Raw genomic sequence first — 24,783 nt, forward strand, 5'->3', positions numbered from 1 at the left:
ATTTAATGATGTGAAAAAATGACATGTTCTTCCAGATGCTTTCCCAGATCCAGGTGGTAAAGGCATATGGCTCCAATGTCTTACCTCCTTGTGTTCTCAGGGAATGTGCTTCCAAGCCAGCAGCAATCCTTGCTCACCCGTTTTGCTCTGTCTAAAAACCGTGCTTCCAAGCCAGCAGCAATCCTTGCTCACCTGTTTTGCTCTGTTTAAAAACCCAGACTTTCCCTTCTGCTTGGTATAAATAAAAAAATACATTGTCTTCAAAAGTTATGAAAATCATGACTTTTTTTTTAAGTTACAGATTGATAATGAATATTTACACAGCATGGTCACACAGAATACGAATAAAAACACATGATGCACACTCTTGTAAGACTCCAGCAAAATAAGAAAGAACTACACAGCCACTTAGCAAATGAAAGCATTTCAAGCAATAACATGGAATCTCAGCAAAGATGAGGTAGGAAATATTTATACAAATTCTATGTAATGATTGGGAAATGTACACTTCATGAAATGAAGGCTAAGCCTAAAAAATTAATTTAACCAAAATGGCATGTTGAACTTATTTCATGATAAGTGAAGGAAAATAAATTATGTACTCCCTTCCCTGAAATGTGCATATCAACTTGAATAATTAAGTTGAATATTTAAGTACTGCTCCCTCTCTGACAAGTTTACACAGTCCTTACGATTCCTCCTCTTCATCATCTGTAGTGAGATACAATTCATCTTCATCCTCATCCTCATACTGGCTGGGTGTCAAGTGATTACTTTCATAAGCCAGGATAGCTTCATCATCCAAGTGAGAACCACCCTCTACAAACTCTGCAAACCTTTATGGAGAGATGAAAGTAAGATGAGATTGATTTCTAGGACTTAAGACTTAACATCCCAATTATTCAAAAATGTTTTTACAAATTGTTAAGGATGGGCAGACTAGGGGAAAAAATAACCAAGTTATTACACTAGTAAAGAAGCATATATATATATATATATATATATATATATATATATATATATATATATATATATATATATATATATATTCCATACTATTCACCATTTCCCACGTTAGTGAGGTAGCGTTAAGAACAGAGGACTGAGCCTTTGAGGGAAATCCTCACTTGGCCTCCTCTGTTCCTTCTGGAAAATTAAAAAAAAAATAATGAGAAGGGAGGATTTCCAGCCCCCCACTCCCTCCCCTTTTAGTCGCCTTCTACGACACGCAGGGAATACGTGGGAAGTATTCTTTCTCCCCTATCCCCAGGAAATGGCGAATAGTTTGAAAAAAAAAAAAAAATATATATATATATATATATATATATATATATATATATATATTTCTTTTGCTTTGTCGCTGTCTCCCGCGTTTGCGAGGTAGCGCAAGGAAACAGACGAAAGAAATGGCCCAACCCACCCCCATACACATGTATATACATACGTCCACACACGCAAATATACATACCTACACAGCTTTCCATGGTTTACCCCAGACGCTTCACATGCCCCGATTCAATCCACTGACAGCACGTCAACCCCGGTATACCACATCGCTCCAATTCACTCTATTCCTTGCCCTCCTTTCACCCTCCTGCATGTTCAGGCCCCGATCACACAAAATCTTTTTCACTCCATCTTTCCACCTCCAATTTGGTCTCCCTCTTCTCCTCGTTCCCTCCACCTCCGACACATATATCCTCTTGGTCAATCTTTCCTCACTCATTCTCTCCATGTGCCCAAACCATTTCAAAACACCCTCTTCTGCTCTCTCAACCACGCTCTTTTTATTTCCACACATCTCTCTTACCCTTACGTTACTTACTCGATCAAACCACCTCACACAACACATTGTCCTCAAACATCTCATTTCCAGCACATCCATCCTCCTGCGCACAACTCTATCCATAGCCCACGCCTCGCAACCATACAACATTGTTGGAACCACTATTCCTTCAAACATACCCAATTTTGCTTTCCGAGATAATGTTCTCGACTTCCACACATTCTTCAAGGCTCCCAGAATTTTCGCCCCCTCCCCCACCCTATGATCCACTTCCGCTTCCATGGTTCCATCCGCTGCCAGATCCACTCCCAGATATCTAAAACATTTCACTTCCTCCAGTTTTTCTCCATTCAAACTCACCTCCCAATTGACTTGACCCTCAACCCTACTGTACCTAATAACCTTGCTCTTATTCACATTTACTCTTAACTTTCTTCTTTCACACACTTTACCAAACTCAGTCACCAGCTTCTGCAGTTTCTCACGTGAATCAGCCACCAGCGCTGTATCATCAGCGAACAACAACTGACTCACTTCCCAAGCTCTCTCATCCCCAACAGACTTCATACTTGCCCCTCTTTCCAAAACTCTTGCATTCACCTCCCTAACAACCCCATCCATAAACAAATTAAACAACCATGGAGACATCACACACCCCTGCTGCAAACCTACATTCACTGAGAACCAATCACTTTCCTCTCTTCCTACACGTATATATATATATATATATATATATATATATATATATATATATATATATATATATAATTATGAAAGCCGGCAAGGCAGCAGGTTTGGATGGTATTGCAGTGGAATTTGTTAAAAAAGGGGGTGACTGTATTGTTGACTGTTTGGTAAGGTTATTTAATGTATGTTTGACTCATGGTGAGGTGCCTGAGGATTGGCGGAATGCGTGCATAGTGCCATTGTACAAAGGCAAAGGGGATAAGAGTGAGTGCTCAAATTACAGAGGTATAAGTTTGTTGAGTATTCCTGGTAAATTATATGGGAGGGTATTGATTGAGAGGGTGAAGGCATGTACAGAGCATCAGATTGGGGAAGAGCAGTGTGGTTTCAGAAGTGGTAGAGGATGTGTGGATCAGGTGTTTGCTTTGAAGAATGTATGTGAGAAATACTTAGAAAAGCATATGGATTTGTATGTAGCATTTATGGATCTGGAGAAGGCATATGATAGAGTTGATAGAGATGCTCTGTGGAAGGTATTAAGAATATATGGTGTGGGAGGAAAGTTGTTAGAAGCAGTGAAAAGTTTTTATCGAGGATGTAAGGCATGTGTACGTGTAGGAAGAGAGCAAAGTGATTGGTTCTCAGTGAATGTAGGTTTGCGGCAGGGGTGTGTGATGTCTCCATGGTTGTTTAATTTGTTTATGGATGGGGTTGTTAGGGAGGTGAATGCAAGAGTTTTGGAAAGAGGGGCAAGTATGAAGTCTGTTGGGGATGAGAGAGCTTGGGAAGTGAGTCAGTTGTTGTTCGCTGATGATACAGCGCTGGTGGCTGATTCATGTGAGAAACTGCAGAAGCTGGTGACTGAGTTTGGAAAAGTGTGTGGAAGAAGAAAGTTAAGAGTAAATGTGAATAAGAGCAAGGTTATTAGGTACAGTAGGGTTGAGGGTCAAGTCAATTGGGAGGTGAGTTTGAATGGAGAGAAACTGGAGGAAGTGAAGTGTTTTAGATATCTGGGAGTGGATCTGGCAGCGGATGGAACCATGGAAGCGGAAGTGGATCATAGGGTGGGGGAGGGGGCGAAAATCCTGGGGGCCTTGAAAAATGTGTGGAAGTCGAGAACATTATCTCGGAAAGCAAAAATGGGTATGTTTGAAGGAATAGTGGTTCCAACAATGTTGTATGGTTGCGAGGCGTGGGCTATGGATAGAGTTGTGCGCAGGAGGATGGATGTGCTGGAAATGAGATGTTTGAGGACAATGTGTGGTGTGAGGTGGTTTGATCGAGTGAGTAACGTAAGGGTAAGAGAGATGTGTGGAAATAAAAAGAGCGTGGTTGAGAGAGCAGAAGAGGGTGTTTTGAAGTGGTTTGGGCACATGGAGAGGATGAGTGAGGAAAGATTGACCAAGAGGATATATGTGTCGGAGGTGGAGGGAACAAGGAGAAGAGGGAGACCAAATTGGAGGTGGAAAGATGGAGTGAAAAAGATTTTGTGTGATCGGGGCCTGAACATGCAGGGGGGTGAAAGGAGGGCAAGGAATAGAGTGAATTGGAGCGATGTGGTATACCGGGGTTGACGTGCTGTCAGTGGATTGAAGCAAGGCATGTGAAGCGTCTGGGGTAAACCATGGAAAGCTGTGTAGGTATGTATATTTGCGTGTGTGGACGTATGTATATACATGTGTATGGGGGGGGGTTGGGCCATTTCTTTCGTCTGTTTCCTTGCGCTACCTCGCAAACGCGGGAGACAGCAACAAAGTATAATAATTATAATATAATAATAAAATATAATATATATATATATATATATATATATATATATATATATATATATATATATATATATATATATATATTTTTTTTTTTATATAAATATATATATATATATATATATATATATATATATATATATATATATATATATATATATTATCCCTGGGGATAGGGGATTAAGAATACTTCCCACGTATTCCCTGCATGTCATAGAAGGCGACTAAAAGGGGAGGGAGCGGGGGGCTGGAAATCCTCCCCTCTCTCTCTCTTTTTTTTTTTTTTTTTTCCAAAAGAAGGAACAGAGAATTGGGCCAGGTGAGGGTATTCCCTCAAAGGCCCAGTCCTCTGTTCTTAATGCTACCTCGCTAATGCGGGAAATGGCGAATAGTTTGAGAAAAAAAAAGAGAATATATATATATATATATAAAAGCATGCATATCATTATTAAGTAAACCCAGAACCTCCTTTATAGAGTTCTTGCACCTTTAAGGATACACTCCATGCAGGAAGAGGGAAATGATGGACTCCTTTGGAATGAAAATTCACCTTTGGTAAAAACTAATCATTGTTGCTGTATCTCTTTAAATTTTCCTTCATTTTTCTCCCAAGACTCAACTATTTCCCTTTTATTTACATATAACACCTTTTTTAATTTTTTCCCACAACATTTTTTATTCTAGGCTCATTGCCCTCCAGGCAACATTATTTTCAGGGCAGATCTGGTTTCTTTCTCCAAACTTTTCTCCATAAAGAACATGTTAAATCTTCATTACATCAATTCACTGCAACATTTGCCTACAGTGTAACACACTACTGACAGCCTCTATTAATGCCGTCTTAAACTGTTTCTATATCATCTCAAACTCACATTCATTTTCAGTTTTTCTTAGCTTTATATCTTACATTTCTTAGAAATTAACTTTTACTTCATTCCACAAATTCTCTACTTTTATCCTTCTGGATTTTTCACATCTATAGTCCTAATTCATCAACAATAAAAGATGCTTACAACAACACAGTACTACTATATACTATGATAAATTTAATCTTCACTGCACTTCATGCACACAAATGATTTTACCAACCACATATCATGCCCTTGTCTGCCCAGTATTTCTTCTATCTATATCATGTATATTTATGAATATTTTTTATATCTGAAGTACAGCATGTATTTGCAAAACTCATACTCACTGATAGGGTCAATCCATGAATACTATCACCATTTTCATTTATAAATGGTACTTCATACCTGCCTATCACTCCAACTATGTCCACAACCAAACTATTCAAGTCTCCCATAACCCTTTTTTCTCTGGATCTACATTCTCCACCGATTCAGCTCTTTCCAGAAGGTTATCTTTAACCTCCTCTTCATCATTATGTGGTTCACTGACATTATCATCTCACACTGGAATACTTCATCAAATAATTTTCAGCTGACACCCTTGTCATCAAATACTTTTTTTAAACCACTCATCATATTTTAAAATTCCAACACCTCTTACACAATCTGTATCATCATTCAAGCCTATTTCACAAACTGCACTCTACCCAAGATGGCCCACAACTCCTCAATCTTGTCTCGCATAGGCCTGTCCACTTCTTTTTCTAAACATGCTTAAAACTCTCATACTCTTAAACACATCTTTAATTCCTGACATGTCATTGACTGTACAGCATTCAGAGAAAGTAGTTCAAGTACACCACAACACTTTGCATAAGGCTATATGCACATGTTTGGGAAATATTTGCTAAACTGAGGTTCCCAGCTCCAGTTCTAGAGGATATCAAAAAGGGTTTGATACCCAACTCCCAAGGATATCAAAAAGGGTTTGGATACCCAACTCCCAAGAGAAGCCTAACAAACTGTTTTTGCAAGGTAACCTAGCATGTAACAAATGATGAAGAATATAAACTACAGGTTTTCACATACAAAATGAAAAGTTTTTGTACTTGGAAGTGAAAGGTTAAAATGTAAAGGCAATGAAAGGCATCAACAGATAAACAAAAAATTTACAAATATGATATCCACTGAGTTCTGCAACATTTACAAATAGTAGTCACTTATGCAAAGGAAGTGATTCTTTCACAAGACACTTCATAACTAACAGCTCACAGTTGTAGCATACTATTCTGAAGGACAAGTTCAGTGAACCTACTAAATGGAGAACAAGGTAAGGTCCCCTGATTCAAAAAATACCAGTGACAGATGGATGAGGAAGATGTAGTTCCTACTGAAAGAGGAAAGATAGGAGGCTGAGCAGTACAGTACTTGCAGGGAAGGCATGAGAGTGATTGGGAGATATATAAACGAAAGCAGCAGGATGTCAAGAAGGTGCAGGGGATGAAAGATGTGGGGGTGGGAGAGTATCAGCAAACTTCAAGGAGAAAAACAAAATGTTTTGGAAGGTGAAAGGAATGAGGAGGACAAGAGGCCAAATGGAAGCATCAGTGAGGGGTAGCAAGTGGGGAAGATATAAAGGTGAAGAGGGAAAGGGATGAATATTTTAAAGGACTTGAATGTATTTGATGATAGGGTAGGGCATTGGCATGAGAAATTACTTATTTTTAAGCTAATGTGGGTTTAAAAAATGCTGAATGAACTTCCTGATGAAATACAGTAAATCTTTCCCTTAACTCTTTCTCTGTGCCAAGCCACATTTGTAGCTGGACATAGTTCAGTGTGCCTAACCAAATCTGTAGCTCTATACCTTTGTGCCCTCATCTGACTTCCCAGCTGATGTATGATTCCACATCTTATTCATAGCAAACTAACAACGCAGCAGGAGTGCATAATGTCTCCATGGTTATTTAATTTGTTTATGGATGGGGTGGTTAGGGAGGAGGATGCAAGAGTTTTGGAAGGAGGGGCAAAGGAGGGTCTATTGTAGATGAGAGGGCTTGGGAAAAGTCGGTTGTTGTTCACTGATGATACAGCGCTGGTGGCTGATTCAGGTGAGAAACTGCAGAAGTTGGTGACTGAGTTTGGTAAAGTGTGTGAAAGAAGAAAGCTGAGGGTAAATGTGAATAAGAGCAAGGTTATTAGGTTCAGTAGGGCTGAGGGACAAGTCAACTGGGAGGTAAGTTTGAATGGGAAAAACTGAAGGAAGTGAAGTGTTTTAGATATCTGGGAGTGGATTTAGCATTGGATGGAACCATGGAAGCAGAAGTGAGTCACAGGGTGGGGGAGGGGGCGAAGGTTCTGGGAGCGTTGAAGAATGTGTGGAAGGTGAGAACGTTATCTCGGAGGGCAAAAATGGGTATGTTTGAAGGAATAGTGGTTCCAACAATGTTATATGGTTGTGAGGCATGGGCTATAGATAGGGTTTTGCGGAGGCGGGTGGATGTGTTGGAAATGAAATGTTTGAGGAAAATATGTGGTGTGAGGTGGTTTGATCGAGTAAGTAATGAAAGGGTAAGAGAGATGTGTGGTAATAAAAAGAGTGTGGTTGAGGGAGAAGAAGAGGGTTTGTTGAAATGGTTTGGTCACATGGAGAGAATGAGTGAGGAAAGATTGACAAAGAGGATATATGTGTCAGAGGTAGAGGGAATGAGGAGAAGTGGGAGACCAAATTGGAGGTGGAAGGATAAGGTAAAAAAGTTTTTGACCGATTGGCCTGAACATACAGGAGGGTGAAAGGAGTGCAAGGAATAGAGTGAATTCGAAGGATGTGGTATATCAAGGTGGATGTGCTGTCAATAGATTGAACCAGGGCATGTGAAGTGTCTGGGGTAAACCATGGAAAGTTTTGTGTATAGGTATGTATATGTGCATGTGTGGGCATATGTATATACATGTGTATGTGGGTGGGTTGGGCCATTCTTTCGTGTTTCCTTACGTTACCTCATCAACGCGGGAGACGGTGATTAAGTATAATAATAATGATAATACCTATAAACTATCAAAGAAAGTGTGAGTGGGAAGCCAGATTAATGCAGCAAGTACTGTTATTTTTACAGCAACAAAAAAAATTTTCATATTGTTAATATTTTTGGTGAAATTAATTTTTACATTCACGTAAATAATGTTCTGTCTGTGTAAATGACATGTTAATATGTAAATGATGCATATAGAAATATGAAATATACATATATAAGAAAATGTGTAAAAGGTGACCCCAGAAAACTCTGGCATGAAATCATCAACAAAAAGAAGAGTTATGGAGCAATACCCGATACCATGGATGGTATCACTGGCACTGATAATATTGCCAAGTTGTGGAGGACACAATACAGTGCCTTGTTCAATGACCCTATGCTGGTGTGGAGGGACATGATGAGTCATCCAAAGTGTCTCAGTTACTGTGAACGATATCAGAGCAGCTATTGCAATGGTCAACAGGTTGAGCAGTCCAGGTCATACACCAAATGCTGTGTTGTAACACAGCATTTGGTGTATGCTCACCAAACTCTGCATGTCCTGCTTAGTCTGTTATTTACATCTTGTCTTAACCATTCATGTGTACCAGATATTTTATCTAAAACTATTATTGTTCTACTACTTAAAGATAAGAATAAAGACATATCAATGCTGAGCAATTATCAGCCTATAGCAATGTCTTCTTTGATTCTGAAATTCTTGAAATGTGTTATATTAATCCCGTGCAAGGGGTATATGCATACATCTCAACACACTTTGCCTAAAAAAGTGAATTACGAACTGAGATGGATGGATATGCTCTCATACATTTTACATCATTACATAATAGTAAAAACACACTCATATATGCCTGCTTCATGGACATGAGTAAAGCATTTGACAAGGTCTGTTGTGAAGAGTTATTCACTATCCTGTCAAATAAAGGTGTATCTGTACATATAAATATACTATGTGCATGGGAACGATCCCAACAGTTGTGTGTAAAGTTGGGGAATGCTGTGTCACAACTATTTACGATGTATGGTCCAGGGAGGAGTATTGTTTCTATACTTGTTTAACATTTATATGGATGGACTCTCTAATAAACTGAATGTGATCAAGGTTGGGTGTTCAGTTAATGAGAACATTGTTGACCACCTCATCTATGCTGAAGATATTGTGGTAATTTGTCCCTCACTGTCCAGTTTACAGTATCTAGTCAATACCAGTCATACATTCATATCACTGCGAAAAATACGTTCAAATACTAAGATAAAATGTATGAAATTTCAAGTAGGTAGGAGAGTGGCAAACCCACAATCATCAGTCAGCCTTGTTGGTGTCAACTTTGATTTTGTGAGTGAATATAAATATCTAGGTTATGTTTTTAACAAATAATGGTTATGATATCAAGCATATCACACAAAAGTACCATGGTTTGTGCTCAAAAAGCCTCCCATCTTTTCAGGGGCTGCAGCTTAGGCCAACATCCAACACCATCATTAATAACGGTTTTTAATAATCATAAAGAAAAGAAAATCATTACTGTAACTGAAACCGGAAATATCATCAGCTTTGTTACTATGAACATTCAGACTCTGTGATACACATCCATCATACCATATTAACTTACACCTTCATACAGTACCTGGTCTACAGGTATTTCTCATGGTTTTTGCTGCAGACTCATCATACAGCTTCACTAACTTTTCCCTCTACTTTATAAGTCATATATGGTGGATGAACCTATATCATTATGCATCTATGTTTGTCATATTTCTAAAGTCACTTACAAATCTCAGTTATCATGCTTCCTCTTACCACTAGCTTTAACCTTCTGAGGAGTACTTGCATACATGATACCCTTGATAAGACAATAAATCATAGAAAAACAAATACTATATTCAGCTCAACTGCCCAAGACATGTAACACTAGGCAACTTGTACACAAAGTGACACCAGTGTCTCACTCATAACAATGAGGAACCATATGCTCGGTGTGAAACATGAATTAACACTGCCACCGTATTATGTTATACTGAGAGCTGAGCTGTAATGGGGATCTTGAAAAAAGCCATTGTATTGAGGGTTCGGTAAAAGTCATGGATAAACAAGAGTTTACTAATGAAGATCCATGTAGCCAACCAGGGCCTATCCCTGTCAACTCAACATTCATCCACAACAATATATAGATATATTCTGAGAGAAAACTATTTTTGGACTTTTTTTTTTTTTTACACAGGAACACATACAGCAGAAAGTTGAGTAATGAAAGGGATAATGTAATTTGTTACAGTCCTTCTTTAACATAGTGTAAATTGTAAAAAAAATTAATTAAAACTTTTCGAAGTCTCAAATCAATTCGCTTGAACAAAACCAAAAAGCTAAAAGTTATCAAAAGTCTATTAACCTATAGTTACACACACGACAAGATAACGGTAGCAAACAGTTATACTTCTCTCAAACTGACTTATCTATGACTCTACCAGCAGCACATGATCCTACAGGAAAACCAATTTCAGCTGTCTGGTGATTTAGAGGCCAATAAGAAAATTAATTAAAACTTTTCAAAACCTCAAATCAGTTTGCTTGAACAAAACCAAAAAGCTAAAAGGTATCAAAAATCTATTAACCTGTAGTTACACACATGACAAGATAACAGCAGCACATGATCCTACAGGAAAACCATTTTCAGCTGTCTGGTGACTTAAAGGCCAATAAAAAGATTAAGTAAAACTTTTCAAAATCTCAAATCAGTTTGCTTGAACAAAACCAAAAAGCTAAAAGGTATAAAAAATCTATTAACCTGTAGTTACACACACGACAAGATAACAGTAGCAAACAGTTATACTTCTCTCAAACTGACTTATCTATGACTCTACCAGCAGCATATGATCCCACAGGAAAACCATTTTCAGCTGTCTGGTAACTTAAAGGCCAATATTTCCAATCAGTTTTACTAAATGATGCTTATGGCTCAATATTTATAAACTCATCTTGAATTTGGGATTACTTACAACCACCATTTCATTAAGACATTTTCCTAATTGTGTAAATAACGATGAGTTATATAAATGGTGAGACTAATGTGTCTGGAAAATATGATATAGGACAGCCTGCAAGGTATAAGGAAACAAGGTAAAAGACATGAAATGCATGCAAGGTATCCCACAGCACTGTGATTACTTTCTACATTATGTTTATATTCTTTCCATTTTTTCATATCTTTAAGATATTATACATATCATAAACCAGCAAAACCCAGTTTTCTACCCAATTTCCTGTCCTTTAGAATACATTAATTGTCAGTTCCTGCAAGGACAAACAATGTTTAGGAAGCCCAGTCCCAGAGAAAGGAAAACCATAAACGGCTTACCTCTCCCTGTGGGCTCTGTTTGGTGTGGTACTCTGCCTCTTTTGAGGAATCCCAACAAACTCCACAAATCTGAGGATACAAATGCTATTACCACTTAGCAACATCTGTAACTTTCAATTAGAATGAAAGGTTCTTGTAATGTATATACTGTCCCAAAACTTGTATGGAGAGGTATAAACAAGATATTTTCAAGTTATATGACTAGCTGATGCTTATTACAAAAAAGGTAAGAGATAAAATACTGTAGCATGAGAAATTATAAAACATTAACTAAAATGCAAATAATCTTAAACATGGAGGCTTTTTCTATTCTCCACGGACTGTGCTGCCACTTATCTACCCAATCCATCAAGCTACTCAAGGAAGTTCATGCTAACTGATAAGTCTGAGACAGCAATGACCAGACAAATGCTTTTTTCCCCTCCATACTTGTTCTGTTTTCTGCAAAGCAAGGTAGTATCAGGAACAGATGAAGAACAGCCTCACTTGCTCACATCTGCTCTTTAGCTGTCATGTACATGGCACCAAATCGTAGCCTCTTATTTATAGCCACGCGCAACAGACCATTCCATGGTTCCTATAACTACTTCATATGCTCTCGTTTAGTCCAATAACAGCATGTTGCCCAAATATTGCATGAAATATTTGCCAAACCATGCACAACGTACATCCTCCATGTTCAGGCATCAATAACTCAAAAATCTTTCATTTCATACTTCAACCTTGTCTTCAGTCTCCCTCTTCTCTATGTTCCCTCACTTTTTCATATGGAGGCTCTCTCAGTCAATCAATCTCTCCTCTCTCATTCTCTCCATTACATCCATACTTATTTAGCACCTCCTGTCCAGTCCTCTCAACCATAACCTTCTCACTACCATACCTCTCTTTTACCCATTAATTTCCAACTCAACCAAATCTTCTCACCACATACTGTCCCCAACCATCTAAATTCAAACACATCCATCCTTTTCTGTACTTTTATATGTAGGCTACATGCCTTGAAACCATACAGCACCACTGGGGCCACTCTTCCATCAAACATAACCACCTTGGCCTTCATACACAGTGCCCTTTCTTTCCATACAAGCCTCAAAGCACCCAGAACCTTAGTTCCCTTGCTTCAGCTCCTATGGTTCCATCCACTCCCATATCCATTCACAGGTATCTAAAATGCTCCACTTCCATCTAACCCATCTCTCCCCCTGCCAGACTTAATGTCTTACTTTTATTTAGAGTAACTGTCAACCAATGTTCTCTGCATAACTCCATGGCTGTGCAAAAGTCCATCAACTGCCACACAATCATTCCGGCTGTACTCATCCTTAGTGACAGTGACTTGTTTAAGGTTTTGCAAGTTCAGGCAAAAAAAGATTTTGTCAGAATGCTAGGGCTTCACGGTGACAGGGAAGAGGGGAAAAAAAGAAAATATTCTCACTCCATATTTGTTGGACTGGAGCTGATACTTCTCTTCAGGCTTGGGAACCAAGAGAAAGACAAGTGGCCAGAGGGTAAATGCAATATGAAATATGGTTGCCACTCTTGATTTTCATCTTCTCATTGGTTAGCATCTGCACATCATAAACATATGTTTTGCTAGTGATAATAATCAGCCATAAAATTTTGTGCCATGTCACAACAAGAAGTGCTAATTCATTTAACTAATTCATTTAACTATGTGGCAAACTAACTCTCTGTGCATTTTCAGTGCTTCCTTATACAGGATACACAACCTTAGCCAACCTAATTCGACTTTTAGCCACATGAGAGTAGCATCTATTCCCCTGAAGTAAGTTCCAATAGAAGAGAATGTTGAGTCAATTAACAGACCTAAATTTGATCAAGTCTGAGTGTGTTTAAGCTAGGCAAAGTGAGATTCTATCTACGGATATCCATCGCTTGAACAATATATTATCATACTACCTCTAAAATTCATGTATGCTGTCCGTATCACCCACATTCTCAGTCATTCTGTTCCCATCATATACCACTCTAATACAGTAGAAATATTTATCTCCACCTCTTTTAACAGGTTTCTTACTGAATTTCCTGTTATGTCCTCTGGTTGTTCTATCTGTACATCTCTTGAAGAACTCTTCAGTGTCTATTTTGTCGGTTTTAAAAACTTTAAGATTGTGATAAGGTCACCTCTAACTCTTCTCTCTTCCAATGCGGGCAAATTTAAAGCCTTCAGCCTTTCCCTTTAACTTCTCTTTCTTAATTCTGGTACAGGATGTACCTCTCTAATCTGGCACACTATAGTCCAGCAACTCCCATGGTCTGGCACATTTTGAATCTGCTGTCATTAATTTGTGGATCTGTCACCAGGGTGGCACTGTCAGTAATGCAAAGGTGTCAAAATCTGTTTACACTGCAGCCAAACTAATTAACAGTCCTGTTAATTTCTTATAATCAGATTTTTGCTGAAAATGAATGCCAGAAAAATTTAAAGTTTCAGTAAACTTTGAAAGGTGCCACTCTTTTAATTCCTACACCTCTCTCTTATCCTTTCGTTAAGTGGGGTAATTTTGGCTATGGCACAACATCTACAAAAACTGTGTCATTACAACCTCTCTCATGCTTGGAGGACAAATGAGCATATGTCCTGCAAAGGCCTTCAGCACCCTCATGCTCCGCAACATAACTCTAATAAGAATTTAGCTCTGGAATCGTGGCAGGAAATCTCAGTTCAAATATATACAGGTGGAGAGGTATTTATAAATGAAATATACTTAGCTGGAGTGGATGAAAGTTACAATAATGCCATGACAAGTAAATGTTAAAAAAATGGTTTACTTAACCCACTCTTGCACTACATACAAAACAAGTAATGTCATGAACTCGGCCATAAACCTTTCAAAGTAGCTTACATGCTTAAGGTGAATATTTCACAGGTAAAATGAAAAGGAGTACGGATTAAAAATATGTGAGCATTTAGGGGCATATTAGTGTTTTTTAAAAGCACAAGTTTTGTAATCTGAAAAACCTTTTCTCTCAAAGGCAGTGTCCCACAAACAAATGAGGCTCTTTAGGTTATTCTCTAGGAAAATTGAGGTTAGGACCTTTGAATGCACAGTTTCTTTTGGAGGGAAAACAGAAGTTTATTTGTTTTTGCCCCATCTTCAATCATACAGAGACCGTCATGGAAATGACATCATCAAACATTCATTTCGCAACTCAGAATTAACACAGCATAATGTCAACCCAAAATCATTCATGGTACAAAAAAAAAAATTTCAAAAGTAGAATGGGGAATGCACGGTAAGATAAAGAAAAAAATCCAAGAAAACATATGCTTGCATGGCATTACCTCTGAAAGAAAAGGTTTTCTCCTTTCTCTCATCTTGGGTACAACCCAAAAGCATTAGAGCATAACCTTATGAAGGAGAAGGATTTAGAGAAAAACTTTCAAATACAAAAACTAGATCTAAAGTTAGAAAGAAATACCTTAAATCAAGGGTCCATGAACGGATGAAAATAAATAAATATAAGAAAAAAATTCAATTAATCAATTTACAACGAATGAATTTCACCATGAAGTACTGATATATTCACTAGTAAGGGTTTGGGTAGTATTACTTGTTTTAGATTATGATTTCAGACCTGATATAATACTGGATATATTCTAAAGGTGGTCCACAACACAGAATGTGTCTCTAAGTGGTCTACATACAGGAAAAGGTTAAGAAACCCTGCCTTAAACAGTAACTAGTGCCACATTAAAATCTGTCTCTCCAGAGGGAAGAATCCCCAGACCCACAGACGACAGATACACAAAGTCTAAGCTATGGTACAAAGGTGGTAGATATGAGCCAAAAACCCTTTTGAAGTTAAGGTAAAGTCCAACTTCCTCACATCATGTGCTTCAGCAGAAAGCCAGGGTTGACCCAAAAGAGTTCTTAATCCTCAAAGAGATATTCCTTGCCAAAAGAAGTTTTAAAGTTCCAAGATGCAAAAGTAACTGTTCCCTTTGATATTCTCCAGTGAAGTCCAAAACTTCTGTCAAGATTTAACTGGGTATGAGGCATGAGGCTCTCTTAGCAATGCCTTCCAGAAGCTGACAATAGGGTTATTTCTGAATTTAAGTGTCATTCTTATATCATTTCTTATTTTTTTATACTTGATCGCCATTTCCCACATCAGCGAGGTAGCATTATACATGACAGCTAGAGACTGAGTGTGAACAAATGTGGCTTTTGTTGTCTTTTCCTAGCGCTACCTCGCACAAAAATATATATATAGCTTATTGATTCAGTGGTGAAATGGATGAGAACTGCTATTGACGTTTGTGTGAATAAATTGTACATTTCCTTTTCCATAGCCAGAGGTTGAACCATTATGTGACGTTCATTTTTTCATTCATTTCAAGCTAAAAGTTTGTTTTCTAAATTGTTTCTTACATTTTTCATATGTATATATATGTATGTGTGTGTGTGTGTGTATGTGCGTGTGTGTGTGTGTGTGTGTGTGTGTGTGTGTGTATATATATATATGTATATTATCCCTGGGGACAGGGGTGAAAGAATACTTCCCACGTATTCCTCGCGTGTTGTAGAAAGCGACTAGAGGGGACGGGAGCGGGGGGCCGGAAATCCTCCCCTCCTTGTATTAACTTTCTAAAATGGGAAACAGAAGAAGGAGTCACGCGGGGAGTGCTCATCCTCCTCGAAGGCTCAGAGTGGGGTGCCTAAATGTGTGTGGATGTAACCAAGATGTGAAAAAAGGAGAGATAGGTAGTATGTTTGAGGAAAGGAACCTGGATGTTTTGGCTCTGAGTGAAACGAAGCTCAAGGGTAAAGGGGAAGAGTGGTTTGGAAATGTCTGGGGAGTGAAGTCAGGGGTTAGTGAGAGGACAAGAGCAAGGGAAGGAGTAGCAATACTCCTGAAACAGGAGTTGTGGGAGTATGTGATAGAATGTAAGAAAGTAAATTCTCGATTAATATGGGTAAAATTGAAAGTTGATGGAGAGAGGTGGGTGATTATTGGTGCATATGCACCTGGGCATGAGAAGAAAGATCATGAGGGGCAAGTGTTTTGGGAGCAGCTAAATGAGTGTGTTAGCGGTTTTGATGCACGAGACCGGGTTATAGTGATGGGTGATTTGAATGCAAAGGTGAGTAATGTGGCAGTTGAGGGAATAATTGGTATGCATGGGGTGTTCAGTGTTGTAAATGGAAATGGTGAGGAGCTTGTAGATTTATGTGCTGAAAAAGGACTGATGATTGGGAATACCTGGTTTAAAAAGCGAGATATACATAAGTATACTTATGTAAGTAGGAGAGATGGCCAGAGAGCGTTATTGGATTACGTGTTAATTGACAGGCGTGCGAAAGAGAGACTTTTGGATGTCAATGTGCTGAGAGGTGCAACTGGAGGGATGTCTGATCATTATCTTGTGGAGGCTAAGGTGAAGATTAGTATGGGTTTTCAGAAAAGAAGAGTGAATGTTGGGGTGAAGAGGGTGGTGAGAGTGAGTGAGCTTGGGAAGGAGACCTGTGTGAGGAAGTATCAGGAGAGACTGTGTACAGAATGGAAAAAGGTGAGAACAATGGAAGTAAGGGGAGTGGGGGAGGAATGGGATGTATTTAGGGAATCAGTGATGGATTGCGCAAAAGATGCTTGTGGCATGAGAAGAGTGGGAGGTGGGCTGTTTAGAAAGGGTAGTGAGTGGTGGGATGAAGAAGTAAGAGTATTAGTGAAAGAGAAGAGAGAGGCATTTGGACGATTTTTGCAGGGAAAAAATGCAATTGAGTGGGAGAAGTATAAAAGAAAGAGACAGGAGGTCAAGAGAAAGGTGCAAGAGGTGAAAAAAAGGGCAAATGAGAGTTGGGGTGAGAGACTATCAGTAAATTTTAGGGAGAATAAAAAGATGTTCTGGAAGGAGGTAAATAGGGTGCGTAAGACAAGGGAGCAAATGGGAACTTCAGTGAAGAGCGTAAATGGGGAGGTGATAACAAGTAGTGGTGATGTGAGAAGGAGATGGAATGAGTATTTTGAAGGTTTGTTAAATGTGTCTGATGACAGAGTGGCAGATATAGGGTGTTTGGGTCGAGGTGGTGTGCAAAGTGAGAGGGTTAGGGAAAATGATTTGGTAAACAGAGAAGAGGTAGTAAAAGCTTTGCGGAAGATGAAAGCCGGCAAGGCAGCAGGTTTGGATGGTATTGCAGTGGAATTTATTAAAAAAGGGGGTGACTGTATTGTTGACTGGTTGGTAAGGTTATTTAATGTATGTATGACTCATGGTGAGGTGCCTGAGGATTGGTGGAATGCGTGCATAGTGCCATTGTACAAAGGCAAAGGGGATAAGAGTGAGTGCTCAAATTACAGAGGTATAAGTTTGTTGAGTATTCCTGGTAAATTATATGGGAGGGTATTGATTGAGAGGGTGAAGGCATGTACAGAGCATCAGATTGGGGAAGAGCAGTGTGGTTTCAGAAGTGGTAGAGGATATGTGGATCAGGTGTTTGCTTTGAAGAATGTATGTGAGAAATACTTAGAAAAGCAAATGGATTTGTATGTAGCATTTATGGATCTGGAGAAGGCATATGATAGAGTTGATAGAGATGCTCTGTGGAAGGTATTAAGAATATATGGTGTGGGAGGTAAGTTGTTAGAAGCAGTGAAAAGTTTTTATCGAGGATGTAAGGCATGTGTACGTGTAGGAAGAGAGGAAAGTGACTGGTTCTCAGTGAATGTAGGTTTGCGGCAGGGGTGTGTGATGTCTCCATGGTTGTTTAATTTGTTTATGGATGGGGTTGTTAGGGAGGTAAATGCAAGAGTCTTGGAAAGAGGGGCAAGTATGAAGTCTGTTGGGGATGAGAGAGCTTGGGAAGTGAGTCAGTTGTTGTTCGCTGATGATACAGCGCTGGTGGCGGATTCATGTGAGAAACTGCAGAAGCTGGTGACGGAGTTTGGTAAAGTGTGTGGAAGAAGAAAGTTAAGAGTAAATGTGAATAAGAGCAAGGTTATTAGGTACAGTAGGGTTGAGGGTCAAGTCAATTGGGAGGTGAGTTTGAATGGAGAAAAACTGGAGGAAGTGAAGTGTTTTAGATATCTGGGAGTGGATCTGTCAGTGGATGGAACCATGGAAGCGGAAGTGGATCATAGGGTGGGGGAAGGGGCGAAAATTTTGGGAGCCTTGAAAAATGTGTGGAAGTCGAGAATATTATCTCGGAAAGCAAAAATGGGTATGTTTGAAGGAATAGTGGTTCCAACAATGTTGTATGGTTGCGAGGCGTGGGCTATGGATAGAGTTGTGTGCAGGAGGATGGATGTGCTGGAAATGAGATGTTTGAGGACAATGTGTGGTGTGAGGTGGTTTGATCGAGTAAGTAACGTAAGGGTAAGAGAGATGTGTGGAAATAAAAAGAGCGTGGTTGAGAGAGCAGAAGAGGGTGTTTTGAAATGGTTTGGGCACATGGAGAGAATGAGTGAGGAAAGATTGACCAAGAGGATATATGTGTCGGAGGTGGAGGGAACGAGGAGAAGAGGGAGACCAAATTGGAGGTGGAAAGATGGAGTGAAAAGGATTTTGTGTGATCGGGGCCTGAACATGCAGGAGGGTGAAAGGAGGGCAAGGAATAGAGTGAATTGGAGCGATGTGGTATACAGGGGTTGACGTGCTGTCGGTGGATTGAATCAAGGCATGTGAAGCGTCCGGGGTAAACCATGGAAAGCTGTGTAGGTATGTATATTTGCGTGTGTGGACGTGTGTATGTACATGTGTATGGGGGGGTTGGGCCATTTCTTTCGTCTGTTTCCTTGCGCTACCTCGCAACCGCGGGAGACAGCGACGAGGTTAAAAAAAAAAAAAAAAAATATATATATATATATATATATATATATATATATATATATATATATATATATATATATATATTTTTTTTTTTTTTTTTGCTTTGTCGCTGACTCCCGCGTTTGTGAGGTAGCGTAAGGAAACAGACGAAAGAAATGGCCCAACCCACCCCCCATACACATGTATATACATACGTCCACACACGCAAATATACATACCTACACAGCTTTCCATGGTTTACCCCAGACGCTTCACATGCCCCGATTCAATCCACTGACAGCACGTCAACCCCGGTATAACCACATCGCTCCAATTCACTCTATTCCTTGCCCTCCTTTCACCCTCCTGCATGTTCAAGGCCCCGATCACACAAAATCTTTTTCACTCCATCTTTCCATCTCCAATTTGGTCTCCCTCCTTCTCCTCGTTCCCTCCACCTCCGACACATATATCCTCTGTCAATCGTTCCTCACTCATTCTCTCCATGTCCCAAACCATTTCCAATACATTCACCCTCCTCCATACAACCCTATCAAGAGCCCATGCCTCACAACCATTTAATATTGTTAAAACTACTACTGTATTATTATTATGATTATTATTGTTATTATTATCATCATTATAATCATTATCATTATTATTATTATCATAATACTTGATCACTGTTTCCTGTATCAGCGAGGCAGAGCCTGGAAACAGATGAAGAACAACTCATCCACTCATATACACACGTATATATACATAAACTCCCATATTCATACATATACATATCAACATATACACATACAGGAGAAGTGAGAGACCAAATCGGAGGTGGAAGGATGGAGTGAAAAAGATTTTGAGAGATCAGGGCCTCAACATACAGGAGGGTGAGAGGCGTGCGAGGAACAGAGTGAATTGGAACACTGTAGTATACTGGGAGCGACATGCTGTCAATGGACTAAACCAGGGGATGTGAAATGTCTGGGATAAACCATGGAAAGGTCTGAGGGGCCTGGATGTGGATAGGGAGCTGTGGTTTTGGTGCATTACACATAACAGCTAGAGACTGAGTGTGAATGAATATGGCCCTTTTTGTCTGTTTTCCTGGCACTACCTTGCTGAAGCAGAAGGTAGCAATATGTATATATTTTTTTCATACATATTTGCCATTTCCCGTGTTAGTGAGGTAGCGTTAAGAACAAAGGACTGAGCCTAAGAGGGTAAATCCTCACTTGGCCCCCTTCTCTGTTCCCTCCACCTCTGACACATATATCCTCTTGGTCAATCTTTCCTCACTCATTCTCTCCATGTGCCCAAACCATTTCAAAACACCCTCTTCTGCTCTCTCAACCACGCTCTTTTTATTTCCACACATCTCTCTTACCCTTACGTTACTTACTCGATCAAACCACCTCACACCACACACATATATATATATATATTATATATATATATATATTATATATATATATATTATATATATATATATTTTTTCTTCGCTGTCTCCCGCGTTTGCGAGGTAGCGCAAGGAAACAGACGAAAGAAATGGCCCAACCCACCCCCATACACATGTATATACATACGTCCACACACGCAAATATACATACCTACACAGCTTTCCATGGTTTACCCCAGATGTTTCATATACCCTGGTTCAGTTCACTGCCAGCACATTGGCCCCAGTTTACCACATCATTCCAATTCACTCTATTCCTTGCCTCCTTTCACCCTCCTGCATGTTCAGGCCCCGATCACACAAAATCTTTTTCACTCCATCTTTCCACCTCCAATTTGGTCTCCCACTTCTCCTCGTTCCCTCCACCTCTGACACATATATCCTCTTGGTCAATCTTTCCTCACTCATTCTCTCCATGTGCCCAAACCATTTCAAAACACCCTCTTCTGCTCTCTCAACCACGCTCTTTTTATTTCCACACATCTCTCTTACCCTTACGTTACTTACTCGATCAAACCACCTCACACTACATAGTGTCCTCAAACATTTCATTTCCAATACATTCACCCTCCTCCATACAACCCTATCAAGAGCCCATGCCTCACAACCATTTAATATTGTTAAAACTACTACTGTATTATTATTATGATTATTATTGTTATTATTATCATCATTATAATCATTATCATTATTATTATTATCATAATACTTGATCACTGTTTCCTGTATCAGCGAGGCAGAGCCTGGAAACAGATGAAGAACAACTCATCCACTCATATACACACGTATATATACATAAACTCCCATATTCATACATATACATATCAACATATACACATACAGGAGAAGTGAGAGACCAAATCGGAGGTGGAAGGATGGAGTGAAAAGGATTTTGTGTGATCGGGGCCTGAACATGCAGGAGGGTGAAAGGAGGGCAAGGAATAGAGTGAATTGGAGCGATGTGGTATACAGGGGTTGACGTGCTGTCGGTGGATTGAATCAAGGCATGTGAAGCGTCGGGGTAAACCATGGAAAGCTGTGTAGGTATGTATATTTGCGGACGAAAGAAATGGCCCAACCCACCCCCATACACATGTATATACATACGTCCACACACGCAAATATACATACCTACACAGCTTTCCATGGTTTACCCCAGACGCTTCACATGCCCCGATTCAATCCACTGACAGCACGTCAACCCCGGTATACCACATCGCTCCAATTCACTCTATTCCTTGCCCTCCTTTCACCCTCCTGCATGTTCAGGCCCCGATCACACAAAATCTTTTTCACTCCATCTTTCCATCTCCAATTTGGTCTCCCTCTTCTCCTCGTTCCCTCCACCTCCGACACATATATCCTCTTGGTCAATCTTTCCTCACTCATTCTCTCCATGTGCCCAAACCATTTCAAAACACCCTCTTCTGCTCTCTCAACCACGCTCTTTTTATTTCCACACATCTCTCTTACCCTTACGTTACTTACTCGATCAAACCACCTCACACCACACACATATATATATATATATATATTTTTTCTTCGCTGTCTCCCGCGTTTGCGAGGTAGCGCAAGGAAACAGACGAAAGAAATGGCCCAACCCACCCCCATACACATGTATATACATACGTCCACACACGCAAATATACATACCTACACAGCTTTCCATGGTTTACCCCAGACGCTTCACATGCCCCGATTCAATCCACTGACAGCACGTCAACCCCGGTATACCACATCGCTCCAATTCACTCTATTCCTTGCCCTCCTTTCACCCTCCTGCATGTTCAGGCCCCGATCGCACAAAATCTTTTTCACTCCATCTTTCCACCTCCAATTTGGTCTCCCACTTCTCCTCGTTCCCTCCACCTCTGACACATATATCCTCTTGGTCAATCTTTCCTCACTCATTCTCTCCATGTGCCCAAACCATTTCAAAACACCCTCTTCTGCTCTCTCAACCACGCTCTTTTTATTTCCACACATCTCTCTTACCCTTACGTTACTTACTCGATCAAACCACCTCACACCACACATTGTCCTCAAACATCTCATTTCCAGCACATCCATCCTCCTGCGCACAACTCTATCCATAGCCCACGCCTCGCAACCATACAACATTGTTGGAACCACTATTCCTTCAAACATACCCATTTTTGCTTTCCGAGATAATGTTCTCGACTTCCACACATTCTTCAAGGCTCCCAGAATTTTCACCCCCTCCCCCACCCTATGATCCACTTCCGCTTCCATGGTTCCATCCGCTGCCAGATCCACTCCCAGATATCTAAAACACTTTACTTCCTCCAGTTTTTCTCCATTCAAACTTACCTCCCAATTGACTTGACCCTCAACCCTACTGTACCTAATAACCTTGCTCTTATTCACATTTACTCTTAACTTTCTTCTTTCACACACTTTACCAAACTCAGTCACCAGCTTCTGCAGTTTCTCACATGAATCAGCCACCAGCGCTGTATCATCAGCGAACAACAACTGACTCACTTCCCAAGCTCTCTCATCCCCAACAGACTTCATACTTGCCCCTCTTTCCAAAACTCTTGCATTCACCTCCCTAACAACCCCATCCATAAACAAATTAAACAACCATGGAGACATCACACACCCCTGCCGCAAACCTACATTCACTGAGAACCAATCACTTTCCTCTCTTCCTACATGTACACGTGCCTTACATCCTCGATAAAAACTTTTCACTGCTTCTAACAACTTGCCTCCCACACCATATATTCTTAATACCTTCCACAGAGCATCTCTATCAACTCTATCATATGCCTTCTCCAGATCCATAAATGCTACATACAAATCCATTTGCTTTTCTAAGTATTTCTCACATACATTCTTCAAAGCAAACACCTGATCCACACATCCTCTACCACTTCTGAAACCACACTGCTCTTCCCCAATCTGATGCTCTGTACATGCCTTCACCCTCTCAATCAATACCCTCCCATATAATTTACCAGGAATACTCAACAAACTTATACCTCTGTAATTTGAACACTCACTCTTATCCCCTTTGCCTTTGTACAATGGCACTATGCATGCATTCCGCCAATCCTCAGGCACCTCACCATGAGTCATACATACATTAAATAACCTTACCAACCAGTCAATAATACAGTCACCCCCTTTTTTAATAAATTCCACTGCAATACCATCCAAAACTGCTGCCTTGCTGGCTTTCATCTTCCGCAGAGATTTTACTACCTCTTCTCTGTTTACCAAATCATTTTCCCTAACCCTCTCACTTTGCACACCACCTCGACCCAAACACCCTATATCTGCCACTCTATCATCAAACACATTCAACAAACCTTCAAAATACTCACTCCATCTCCTTCTCACATCACCACTACTTGTTATCACCTCCCCATCTGCGCCCTTCACTGAAGTTCCCATTTGCTCCCTTGTCTTACACACTTTATTTACCTCCTTCCAGAACATCTTTTTATTCTCCCTAAAATTTAATGATACTATTTATGTTTCATATAAACCTTATACACAGCCTGAAGGTAATTCATACGATATCTTTAATAATTTTGTACATGAAACAAATTTTGTATAACAATGAACCATCAGAAAGCTACGGTGTCACAACCTCAACCACCCATGTGGACAATATGTGGTTGTTTGGCATCACCTTCACTCCAGACTCTGAATCTATATGCTACTGATAAGCAATCATTTTCTTACACTTATTCATGCTTAAGTACCTAACAGTAAAAAAATATGAAATACCATTAATACAGTGAAAAAATAATGTGTTTAGAGTAACTAAGCAGCACAGTAAAATCAGCAGAATACCTATATCAGCTGTTAAACAATAACAACAAACAACGGCAGGTTTTCAGTTTCCACCAACAATTCTGTGTTTTGATTAAAAGGTTACAGTACACTGTATTTTATTTTCTAACTTTTATTTGAGATATAAAAACAAATAAGCCTTTAAGGTACGATAACTACTGGTAGCTGTAAATGTAATGAAATCTATCTGACAAAAATTTCAATGCAATAATGTTGCTGGTCATTATATGCTCAAACATGGCAT

General features: G+C 39.7%; 1 protein-coding gene across 2 annotated transcripts in view; it reads right to left on the bottom strand.

Moving 5' to 3' along the window:
- Window positions 1-254: 254 nt before the first annotated feature.
- The window catches only part of Nemp (Nuclear envelope integral membrane protein), an 88,287-nt gene continuing 63,758 nt past the window's right edge, over window positions 255-24,783 (bottom strand). Inside the window, exons 9-10 of one of the 2 annotated variants that reach the window (XM_071693950.1) lie at window positions 11,482-11,550; window positions 255-836 (exon numbers count right to left, since the gene is read on the bottom strand). In XM_071693950.1, the coding sequence (XP_071550051.1) occupies window positions 689-836; window positions 11,482-11,550 (217 nt within the window). In that variant the 3' untranslated portion in view covers window positions 255-688. The remainder of the gene's footprint in view (window positions 837-11,481; window positions 11,551-24,783) is intronic. The other variant, XM_071693951.1, reaches the window with a different exon arrangement.

Source organism: Panulirus ornatus, chromosome 56 (assembly GCF_036320965.1).
Source record: "Panulirus ornatus isolate Po-2019 chromosome 56, ASM3632096v1, whole genome shotgun sequence".
NCBI classification, from domain to species: Eukaryota; Metazoa; Arthropoda; class Malacostraca; order Decapoda; family Palinuridae; genus Panulirus; species Panulirus ornatus.